General features: G+C 44.7%; 2 protein-coding genes across 3 annotated transcripts in view; one reads left to right on the top strand and one right to left on the bottom strand.

The window, feature by feature from the left end:
• LOC144934138 (rho GTPase-activating protein 24-like) overlaps nt 1-8,659 on the top strand; it is a 75,146-nt gene extending 66,487 nt beyond the window's left edge. The window contains exons 7-10 of one of the 2 annotated variants that reach the window (XM_078859609.1): nt 2,397-2,470; nt 3,146-3,267; nt 3,770-4,700; nt 5,852-8,659. In XM_078859609.1, coding sequence (XP_078715735.1) covers nt 2,397-2,470; nt 3,146-3,267; nt 3,770-4,700; nt 5,852-6,059 — 1,335 coding nt within the window. In that variant the 3' untranslated portion in view covers nt 6,060-8,659. The remainder of the gene's footprint in view (nt 1-2,396; nt 2,471-3,145; nt 3,268-3,769; nt 4,701-5,851) is intronic. The other variant, XM_078859608.1, reaches the window with a different exon arrangement.
• Nucleotides 8,660-8,708: 49 nt separating this feature from the next.
• LOC144934139 (mitogen-activated protein kinase 8-like) overlaps nt 8,709-12,077 on the bottom strand; it is a 47,759-nt gene continuing 44,390 nt past the window's right edge. The window contains exon 13 of the mRNA XM_078859610.1: nt 8,709-10,930. Coding sequence (XP_078715736.1) covers nt 10,906-10,930 — 25 coding nt within the window. The 3' untranslated portion in view covers nt 8,709-10,905. The remainder of the gene's footprint in view (nt 10,931-12,077) is intronic.

Here is a 12,077-nt window from a genome sequence, read left to right as displayed (position 1 = left end):
TCTTGACCACGCTCAGCGCGAGCCACAGTTGCCGTGCGAGAGAGAGAGAGGTCACAATGAGCCCGGCGCTTCCACACTCGGCTCCTCGGCGATGAGGATATTTATTTATTTTGCGACGTCGTTCTCTTCGGCTGCCAAGAGCGGAGGCGCCGCATCCAGAAATTGGGGGGGGGGGGGGAAAGATTCCTCCGGATTTCGGCCGACGGAGGAGGGCCGCCGATCCGCTCTCTCAACTCTGGACGTGGGGCGATTCCTCCCCCTGGCGGTCGTTTGCTCTCACGGACAACGCATCGCGAGCGAATGACGCCGATTTTTCTGGTGGTCGGTCCCCCCCCCGCCTCCCTCCCGTCCACCGGAGTTGTGAAATTGCAGTCGTTGAGCCGCATCTGCACCGGTCGTACGGAAGAAGTATGACCTGTGTTTTTGATTTAGTGCGCTGATCTTAAAGGTGCATTGAAAAATGTTGACACTCCGACCGATGCTCCTGCTGTTGTGGAGTGACTCATGCAGCCAGCTATGGCTGCAGAGTTTGGTGGTACATGTTGTTTACGTCGTTTATTGTGAAAATTCGGTCACAGTTCCTATGACCTGCACTGTTTCATTGCTTCTATTGCTTTATTTTGGTGATTTTTGAAAAGTTTTTCGGTTTGGCCATGTTTGTTTGTTGTAGTACAGAGTTAGACTGGTGGCCTTAATCTAAGTTGTCTTGTGGTTGTTGTTGTTTGACTTGCATCCCACTGGGATTTTTGCACAGTGTTGGTGTACGGTGCTTTTTCTGCAATATTTTGCTGTCTTTTCTTGGATTTTCTGTTTGCACATAGTCACTTTAAGATGTTTTCTTGTTCATGTTTTGGTTTTTTTGTTTGTTGCGGTTGCACCCGATTCAAGAGCCGAATGGCTCACAGGGCTACACCTAATCAATGAAACTTGACACTTGAAGAAGGGGAAGAGCGACACGCCGCCTACGATAGCATCTTGTCAGATGTCGGACACTGGGCAGGGTTGAAGCACCTCGGGTTATTGAAATCTAATCTTTTAGACCGGCAGGATGCGATGAGCACTGACGCTCCTTTTTTCCCCCACATATGTTCAGTAGGGGCGGGTGAGAAAGTGACAACAACGAGCCGATATTGAACGCGAGGTCTGATTGGGAATACCAGGTCCAAATCAAGTTTGAATACCAGGTTGTTTAGAGGCTTGGGCTGCCAAGTGACCAGTACGGCAATGGATTCTTCAATCCGTCTGTGCAGAGCTTTGATTGCTATCCCCTTGTCTGCGTGGGGGTTTTTTTTTCCCTTGGGTTATTCTGGTGTCCTGCCACGTGAAGACACTTCAAAGGTATTGACCGAAATATCTTAAAGCAGTGAGGATTTTCCTTGACGAATGCAGGACTTTATTAGTATGCTTTATGACAAGCCGCTATATTGATAACGAGTGGGAATTGTAATTGACGATCAAAATCTGCTGTTGATGAAAAGCGAAGAGTTGCCGCCTAGCATCGTTCGATTGCACACACAAAGCCAGAATGCATGTTTGCACTGTGAATTCTGCTGAGAGTATCTGTAAAAATACGATACATTTTTCCTCCGATAAAAATGGGTAATCTCTTTCACCCTTGAGCATCGGCAAACACATTGTTACACGCTGACATCGAGTGTAATTACACTTTGTCAACAGATTTATTTTCTCTAAAACAAAACACCTCTTTGCTGCTAATAATTGTTATTGCAGAGAAGCTGTCACACTACGGTAAATGCGTTTCCCCGATTTAGTATTTATTAAAATGTAACTGCTAATTAATGGTGTCGGAGCAGAGCTGAAAGAGAAACGTATTAGAATTATGGAACGGGAAGCATTTTGAAAATGTCTTAAGTGATAAACGCTGAGCTCTGAATGAACTAATTCCAATTATGCTATCCGTACTGTGTCATTAGACAAAGAACCCATTTAGAACACTCACAGATCAGCTATCACCCCCGGGGTCTAGGTAATACAGAATGGCTCATGGAAGAAGACATCACAGAACTACTACTTAGTTTCCTGCAAGTTACCTACTAGAATCCACCCTAGGGGAGGGGGCAGCATTTTCTACACACCCGTGCTGTGTAGAACTATTCATCACGTGGCAGTGAAACATTGGAGAGTGGGCCGAGACGATCAACTCAAAGCACTCCAGAGCCCCTGGCTTAATCATGGCCAGCTTCTCGGATTAGAACGCAGAAGCTCAGCGCTGTCAGCTCATTACTTTGGCCTCTTAGCCACCCGCCCACCGATTTTTATTTATTTATAGCATTTTAATACACGTTAACGTATTTAGATATTAAAGTCTCATTAATTGATTGTGCTTTTTAAAAGTCTTGCGCGCGTGTGTGTGGTGTGTTTCTGTCCGGTGGCAGGGAGTAAAGGAACTGACACAACTTGCGAACAGCCTACCACTCGCAAACTTCAACCTCCTCAAGTACATTTGCAGGTAAGTCTCTTCCCCACTAAAATGTAATTCGCCGTCATTAATTTAACAAGGCAGCCCATTGAGGTGGATAATTCTGTGGCCAGAGAGACGTGGAGATGTTAAGGGCCTCTTTTGGAGAAATTACCGAGTGGCAATTGAGGTCCATAAATTTTTTTTTAAAAAGGATGGCCAAAAAACCCAAATTACTGATATTACATGGGGGGGGCAAGGGGGGGCCTTCATCCATTGGTGGATAGAGAATGGTTTATATATCGATCTATTTTTGTAGTAATTTAAGCAATGACTCGGTACAAACAGGGCCAGTGGCAAGCACCACTAACACCACACGAACCAAAATGGTTCTTGTTGAGGAGCCGTTTTTCTCAAGTTCTTTGGCTTTCATCAGAGTCATTGTGCATTTGTTCATGTTGCCACAGCTTCTGAGGGAATAACTTTTGTGAATATTAAAGATGCCGAAATAAGATGGAAACAGGTTTGCAGCACCTCTAATTCGTACAGTTCAAAATTTGCCTTGAACAACACTACGGGTGGTCGAAATGCATTGGTGCTCTTTCTGTCAAAAAACAAGCTAAATCCCTTTTAGCTCAAAACAGAGTGCTCGCAAATACACCACAGTTCAAGAAGACAGGCTGGTGTTCTAACCAGTGTACCGACATATGACATCTTTGCCACCAGCTTCCTGTACGAGGTGCAGTCGCACGCCAGCATCAACAAGATGAGTATACAGAATCTGGCCACCGTCTTCGGACCAAACATCCTGAGGCCTAAAGTGGAGGACCCAGCAACCATCATGGAAGGTGCGGGCGGCTTTACCGGGTCGATCCACGACGATGGATCGGCAACGGTTGACATCGCGGCCTCGTCTGCATTTGAATCGATCGCTACTGGACATGTGTAGAAGCGCTTCATGAGCTACACTCTCAGGTTTTTTTCCGGTAAAGTCACGTAGGTAAAAAAGAAAATTAATAAAAGTAATAATATTAATAAAATAATAAACACAAGTCTCCGTCATCAGGTGGGACCGTCGCAGCTAAATTTACTGTATCAGTAAATCTTGGTGGATAGAAATCTGGCTGTGACGGTCCCACCTGATGACGGAGACTTGTGTTGCCTCCGAAACGTCGTGATTTATTATTTTATTTATATTATTACTTTTATTAATTTTAATTTTATTTTTTAACCTACGTGACTTTACCGAAAAGACATTAGAGTATGAGTCCTTGCAGTCACGAAAGCTTAAAATCTAGCTTCACAGCTCATCGGATTCCTCCGGTCTAAACACGTATTTCCGATTTGCAGGAGCGACGACGGTGCAACACCTGATGTCCACCTTGATCGAGCAGCATGTCGTGCTCTTCGCACGCGGCCCGGAGGCTTCCAAGTCGTCTCTGAGCAGAACAAATGGGACCGGCTTCCGGCGGAGGGAGAGCGGAGTGTCGTGGGACGAGTCGAGCTCCCCTGCCCAGACCGACGGGGGCGCTTTGTCATCGCCCCTGAGCCTGTGCGCGGAGCAGCCGGGTTGCTACGAAAAGAACGGACTGGGCTTCCAAAGCGGGTCATTGTCACAGGACGTGTTGCAGAGTTTGGCTCAGGGCGGCATAGCCTCCGAGCTGTTCAGGGACAAACCGTTCAAGGCCAGGAAGTACTCGTCGATGAGGATTTCGGTGGGGAAGCAGATGAGGCCGTCACAAAACGCGGCCATCGCCAACGGCGACGAGGGAGCGAGCGAGCAGGGCCGCGACGACAGGACGCCGAGCGGGTGGGCCGGCTCGGCCGACGACCCCAGAGACGAATCTCACTCCCCCGTCCAGCGGAGGCCAAACAGGGACAGTCCCGGCGCCGGCATGGCCGCCAACCGCCAGTCGACCTATGACAACGTGGCACCTCCAGGCAACGCGGACGGATCGCCGGGCGCGTGCGAGGGGGCCATGTGGTGCAGCTCCGTCTCAAAGCCCCCACGCACGCGCAACCACGCGTCGTCCTGTGGCGACGAGCCGCCCGGCACGAGTGACGACGCCGCCGCCGCCAGGTTTTGGCTGGACGACGCGAGGGGTCAAAGCGCGGCAGCGCAGAGGGACCGGCTCAAGTCCAGCGGCAGCGACTGGGATCCTATGCTCTCGCCGACGGACTCGGCCAGTTCGATCAACACGCAAGTGCTGAGCAACTTGATGGCGAAGATGCAGATGGAGTTGTCCAAGCAGAAGCTCGATTACGAGGGCAAGATACGGAGGTGAGTGTGGTTACGCGAGGGCGTCTAAATGCTCTCCCGTCTGTCTTGCGGCTCCTTGTGAGCTTACGAAAGCGGCATTGTCAAACGCGCGCTGCAGGCTGAGGTTTCATCGTCTTTGCTCTTGGTGTGTTGGACTCTGTCTTCCGAATCGCGCTGCAGTTCTCAAAGCGGCCACGATAACGATTGCACGCATCTAAAAGGAATCGTTTGGAATGCGATGGCAAAATCTAAACGTTCATGATTGACCTCATTTAAATACCTCCGAGTTATTTATATTTCCATTTTAGTCTATTGGTGCTTTTTGTTGTTGGTGTCATTTATCTACGTACTGTACACATCCGTCGTCATATACATCACCCTCCCAAAACAGTACAGCATTTGCACGTGCCACTAAGATGGTAAGCTTTGGGAAAACTGCGCAAGGCATGGTTGGTGGATTCATGCGAATGGTGCCTGAACGAGAAGAGCAATTCCAGGGAAATGTGGTGTTTGAGGCAGTACAACAATTAGATTTCTGCCATCTGTGCAGCGCTCGAGTGCCTTACTCCCATGAGTGTGGGTTTATTGTTCTTACGTACCTCTGGCTTCCTCCCACACTCAATTCAAAAGGGGAATGACCAAATGCTCATGAACCTTACGACTTTCCTGGGTAATCTATTAATATACTAACGATAATAATGCTCCTTATTTACTTAGGAAAGTCACACCAAGTCTCAATAATAATTTTTAAGGAGGGTCCACAGCTACATCGGATGTTTGGCTCATTCTGTTCGTGACTGTGCCACGTGGGTGGAAACCGGAGCACCCAGAGATACCCACACACGAGGCGCGGCTAACAACTCAAAGCAATGCACAGTTAGATCCAAGAATCCACTGCCTTGATAGCCTCCCCGACACTTGGAATTGCCACGAAGTACTCCCATACAAAACGTTGAGCAGGATCAAGCCTGCTCCGCTTCCGAGCTTTTATAACGAGATCTGACGCATGCATGGCGATCTGCTCGTGCACTTAAGATACATTCAGGGTAGCGGGCGGGCGGGCAGGCAGGCAGGCAACACTTTTGTCGGAACGAATAAAACCGGGAGCTGGCTTTGATTGAGGAACGTTCCATTTAATCTTTTTCTGCCACCTCCACGCCTCCCACAACCAGCCTGGAGACGTGCAAGCAGGAGCTGCAGGGCCGGGTGACGGCGCTGAGCGACGAGCTGGAGCAGGAGAGGAAGAAGACGACCATGCTGGAGATCCGCATGAGGAACGCCGAGAGGGCCCAGGCGGACGCCGAGCAGCGCAACGCGGCGCTGCAGCGCGAGATGGAGGGCTTCTTCACCACGTTTGGAAGCTTGCAGCCGCAGCAATGACCGCGTCCCCTCCACCCCCCCCCCCGTCACGGGAGTTGTGTCTTGCGCGTGGTTGTTTTATTGTGATAACAGAAAAAGTTTTGCTCGTTGCACCTTTTTTTCCCCCACCCTACACGTTGTCGTTTTATTGTTGTTGATCCCTGTAAATGCTGATAACCTAACTGGAACGTGCAAAGTATTTCATGTGATGAGTTTATTTTTAAAGGTTTGTGCCCTCCATTGGAGGGTGGTTATTGCGGTTGTAGCGACGATCAGGGCGTCGCATGTCAGATTTCTTGTGTTCACGTATTTATTAGGCATGTAATGACTCGCCTACCCTCACGATTCGATTCAAGAATCGATGTTATAATATTGTTGTGAATGTAGTGCCGAGACCCAATTGCATACAACAAATTGAATATTGACTCTTAGGTCGCCACGATTCAATGCATGTACCAAAACCATAATTGTAATCGGTGAATCCATGCATCGTTACATGCCTAGTATTTACAGGTATGCATGCAGACACATACATATATCATAAACACGTCTGTGCTTGCATACAAATTGCACGGGACCAGCCCAGCGTAGCTCGATAGAGCAACAGGCTCCGGATCAGAAGATACCCAACTTCAAATTCCAGTCAAGAGATGACCCAGCAGATCATTCCTCCCAGGGTCCAGGAAAAAGGGCAGTGCCTGATGAATTGTATTCAGCGACAAAGCAACATTGTTTTATGAATGAACTGGCCCCCACACAGGATAGTGTGATTTCCACCACCGATCCAGTAAATATATTTCCATAAGCTCCTTTAGGAATATGGGAAACTAACTTTTAAAAAGTAAATGTATACGGCATCTATATAAACCAGTGACCCCTTGATTTAATATAAGAAACTACCAAATCTAGGATGTGGGACCCCTATATGTTTTATAACGAGGTCAAATACATTTAATTATGTATTGTATTTTACTAGTATGTATATGAAATACAAACTATTGATATATCGAACTAGGAGTGTCTGACCAGAGTGATAGTGATTCTAATTTCAGTCTCCCCAGAATACAGATAAAGGTGCGAGGCTAACAACAGTATTTGTCACAGCAATTTACTTGTCTTTTATTTGACAGAGACCTAACACAATGAATAATCAAATGAGGGAAAGTAGAGTACAGTACGTAGTTTTTTTCTCTCCTAACTTTTGTTGTAAATTAATCATTAAGGCCGGAACTCCCAGAGGTGGTTAAGGAATTATGTAAGCTGTGCAGGGCAGAACCACGAAAAGCTTTGCAAGCGAGTGTATGTTTACCTCTACAATGACGATTCTGCTCAAACTCATAAATCGTAAACTTCCTCAAGACCAAAACCGCGTCCACAATGAGATCACGAGCCCTCGTGGGGCATTGAACGATCTTATTTGGTGACCACCCGAGTCGCCGAGCCCAGAGAGAATAAACTATCTCCGTCTGCATAGATTGACGCGACGATGTGTGCAAAGTCAAGATGCATATTACCGTGGGGCCTTACGGACATTAAGGGTTCCATTTTACTTAAGAATGTACGTCTCGTGGTGTAACCTTTTCATGCGCTGGACAATATTTAGTTCCGAGTCACGTACATCTTGAAGCCTTGAAGCCTAAAAGTAAATTTCCAGGTACGTTGGTGTTGAAAAGGAATTTGATTACAGAGTGCACAATCTCGTCCGATGGTAGCGGGCGACTTCATGCAGGTCCGACACCGCACCCTCAGAGCTTGGTGATAAAAACAATGCATTGTAATTTATAAGCTTTAAAAATCAACTTGCGTTGCCTTTCGTATTTATCGCTCCATTGCACATGGTATGTGTCTACGCCTTCAGTTCAAAGGCCGCTGCAATGCGATACTGTAATAAAAGTGCTTTAAGATTTTAGCTGCGTTGTACGCAACACAATATTTTCGTTTATTTCCAACTAATGTACTTATGATTGTGTCTGTGCTTGTAAATTAAATTTGTTACAAACGTACGGTTAATTTCCCACGAGTGGGAAGTCGATCACACGTTGTTTAAGTTTCAGTGTTCGTCAGGGGTTATTTCGTATGCAAGTCGTAAATGCATACCTGTCAACCCATACGGTTTACCCCTATTCCTGTACAGGGAAATTGAGTTCATGTCCATACGGCGTACAGCCATTTAGATACTGGCAAAAATAACTTTTTTGTCTGTTTGTTTTTCCCTTGTGACGGGACTTTGTCGGATGAATCTTGAGATTTATAGGAGCGCGGGGTGACCAATAAGGTCTGAATTGGTCTATAATAAGGGGTTGACAGGTATGTAAATATCGCAAATTTTGGCAATGCGTCAATGGGAACGTGTACAGACAAGGGTGTGGGTTGCGTCTCTAAGTTAACAACGGTGGCTGGATTCTGTGCGATAACGAAGTGTGTCCTGCTTGCATCTAAACGTTTAGCCACAAGGTATCGCTTTTGTCGGCAAACTGTTCACTTAACTGCATAAATCGTCAAATATTCACACTGCCATGTTATCCATTAACAGTATTTCCTTTACCAAAATGTATTTATCATGAATGCAGATGACTGTGTAGCATTCGGTACGACTGTTACTTTTATATCGTTCCAAGCAGGCTGTAATAAATTTAATTGAAGCAAATAAACATGCAAGGTTATAAAGCATTGTTTTTTTTAGTATTTTTTTTATTTAGCATTCTCTTGTCTGAGACAGCACTGAGTTGTACAGTACATTTACTATCAGTTAATGCATGATTAGTTACAAACTTCTATTTTGTGTTACATCACAGCCAAATATAGCAGCAGAAGTTAGTATATGGGGGCTGGATTACAGATCGTGATCTAAAAAAATGGGTTTGGAAGCCACAGCCGTGTGGAGTAGTGGATTCTTAAATGTGAAATCATTATTTTGGTACAGGCAAGCTTTTTTAAGGTGATAATGCAAAGTGCTTTGCTACACGATGGTAGATTAAATTAGTTGCGAGGATATTAAAACTCCATTTTTGTAGATTCTCATCCAGCCACATATATTCTCCTATTTGCTATTTCCAAAAACACAGAGCGAAGCGCCAAATGATATCGGTGCATGTGAATTATACCAAGATAAACCCTTTGCCAGAATGAAGACAACTTGAAAAAAAATGTAATGCGACTGTCAAACAAAGCAGCAGCAATGAACCAACGTTTGTCAAGACAATGTCTAAGCAATACGCGGCAAATGATAACCCAACAGACAATAAATAATGTTTAAAAAATATACAAAACAGAGTAAAATGGAAGCACAATATTTACTGCTACCAATGAATGACGTGAAAAAGGTAGTGTGCACTGAAGTACATTTTATGTAAAGGCTTTTACAGGAATAGATTTATAGTGCCTCATTTGCAATAAAGGCGAGAAAAAAGCCCGATTTTGTTAGAAGAAATAAAAATGCAAGTTATTCACCCTAAATGCGCCCAATTTCATCAGACCATGGAAAGCTAAGCAGGCTAACACCTGCTTATCACGAGGACGGGTGAACTCCAGGGTTTGCTCGATGTGTCCCGGAGATGTTAATGCCCGAGTGGCATCCGTCTCATGGGCGGTGGGTTTAGCCAAACGCCAATTATTGGAACTGCCCAAAAAAATCTCAATGTAGGGAAGGTTCGGCAAAGAGTCTTGAGGCTCAGCGAGTCCTTCCCAGGTAAATATTAGATGGCATGAATAAGATGCGTTTCTGTGGGTTTTCATTATGGGATTGGACCAAACATCTGGACTTGTATAGCAATGAGAAAGATAGGATACGTGGTAAGTATTGCAGTACCCCATGGTCCTGGGCCATTGCTCATTGAAATTTTGGTTTAAAAAAAAAAGTACTGCCGTGGCAAAATCAGTGACTTCCACTCTGTCAAGGCGTCTTGGAATAATAACACCCTCAATGTTTATAGAGTTAACTGGTATACATTTGTCTGAACAGAAAATTCCAAAAACCCAGTTTGTGTCTTACAGAGCATGTATGTCAAAGGATTGTGTTTTATATGGCCAAGGCCCATGAGAATGTAAAGTGTTCTGTCTGAACACAACTGACCTGTTGTGTCACTACAGTTTAAGAATATGTCGTAGCTAATTATTCTATTATTCTTGTAATAGGGCGTTCATGCAGCTTATTTCGCGCTATTTTGCTCGTAATCAAAACGCAACACTCAAAGCATACTCTGCAAAGTCGCACGGCGAAATAATTGTTAAGCATCGCAATGTTACATTGGACAATTTACATGCAGTAAATCATTGGCATATGTGTTGCATTTAACGCCGTTTTCAATATTGGAAGTATAACATGTATTTAAAAAATGTTTTATTCCCCATCCCTCTGCAAACTACGGTTGTACCAAAATGTAGATTTAAATTATACATTTTTAAACCAGACAAGTGGATTACATGTCTGCTACGCGTGGCCACAAACATTTTGATTGTTGGCCACAGTTAAATGGGCGGTAAAATATAAACCAATGTATTTAATGAGGCCACAATACACGATCAACTATATTCCTAGGCAGAATCCAAATTTGATTTACAACGTATTATACAGGCGAATATATAAAACAAAAATTGAAAGGTAAAAAAAAAGAAAGTTCGTTCTGGTTTAACGACACAAGCGAATCCTGCGCAATTCTACTTGGGCAGCTGCGGGTTTTTTGTCGTGGCGCAACGGTGTCTTGCAAAGTGGCCGGCCGTGACAGGACGGAACGTGGGGGGGGACACGCCACGAGAGCAGCGAAGGTGTGCACAGGTGCGGCGGTTTCAAACCGAGACATGCCGACCTGCTCACAACGGGCCGGCGAGTCACGGCAACACAGTATGCAACATCTTCCCACTGCCCCTCTCACTTCCCATTGGTAATGGAACACCTACAACACAAGCAGAGGAGAGCGAGGTGAAAAACGGTGCGGCACGCCGGGCGGTTAGTCGTCGACGACGCGGCTCGGTTGCAAAAGCCGCCGCCAATCCGCATGCACTGCCGCGGCTCAAGCGCCAGCACAATGAACGCATTTGTTTGCGGTGCACAAGACAAGTGGGTCACGGTCAATAGAAACGGTGTGGCAGAAATTGAAGAGTAGGGTAATGGGTTTTTTTTCCTCATTGGGGAAGTTAAAATATTAATTCGTAGGCCAAATACAATATTTACTTGATGACGACATTCGTTCCGTAAAAAAAACGCCATTTTATTTCGCCGAGCTACAGATGTTGTTTGCTTTGTATAGTGTATTATATTTTAGATTATATATATATTTTTTTAACCAAATTACTCAACTCGTTCTGAATTGAAATGGTGCCAACACAGGTTTCTATTGAGCCAGGTGCTGATGTGGGAGTGATTAATAAACGCAGTATAAAGGGGTTATTTTAAAGGCAATAAATGAATACAAGCTTTGTAAACTATAACAAAGTACTTCAACGTAACATTTAAAGACAATGGCTTTTAAAAAAGAAAACATGATTTAATGTTTTTTGATTAAGCTTTAGTTTATTACATGACAACAGTAGTAACAATATAATTTAAACATGCATGAGCATTCTGGGTGCTATTTTATAGGCTGTTGTATACTGTGAGCCATAATGTGGTATCAATGTGTTAGTTTTTTTTTTACATTTGAAGTATATAACCCTAATGCAGTTTACATCTTAAAATAAAATCACTCGATAGTCAGCTCTGCTGAAAGTAATTACTTTTTTAATCTATTAATATTCACCTTAAAGTATTCTCAAATCTCAAAATATAATTGGTCTCTTTCGTACGCCATTCCGATATCCCGAAGTATTTTCACCTACCAAGCCTTGTTTCCACTTAACCAAACTCCCCACGCTTTGCCGATTCACTTTCGCCTCAACCATCTTCGCACATGCCAAATCCATCCACCCACCGACAAACCCGTCCCCCCACATTCAACTAACACTTGAACGCCATCGTCAAATGCACTTTTCGTCGAGTACAAAACAAAGTAAGCAATAGATAAATAAATACATCGCAACCTGACCAGCGCTCATAAATTAACT

This window comes from Lampetra fluviatilis, chromosome 9 (genome assembly GCF_964198595.1).
Source record: "Lampetra fluviatilis chromosome 9, kcLamFluv1.1, whole genome shotgun sequence".
NCBI lineage: Eukaryota > Metazoa > Chordata > Hyperoartia > Petromyzontiformes > Petromyzontidae > Lampetra > Lampetra fluviatilis.
The sequence above is the reverse complement of the archived record's forward strand: the minus strand, read 5'-3'. Positions and strand labels throughout refer to the sequence as shown.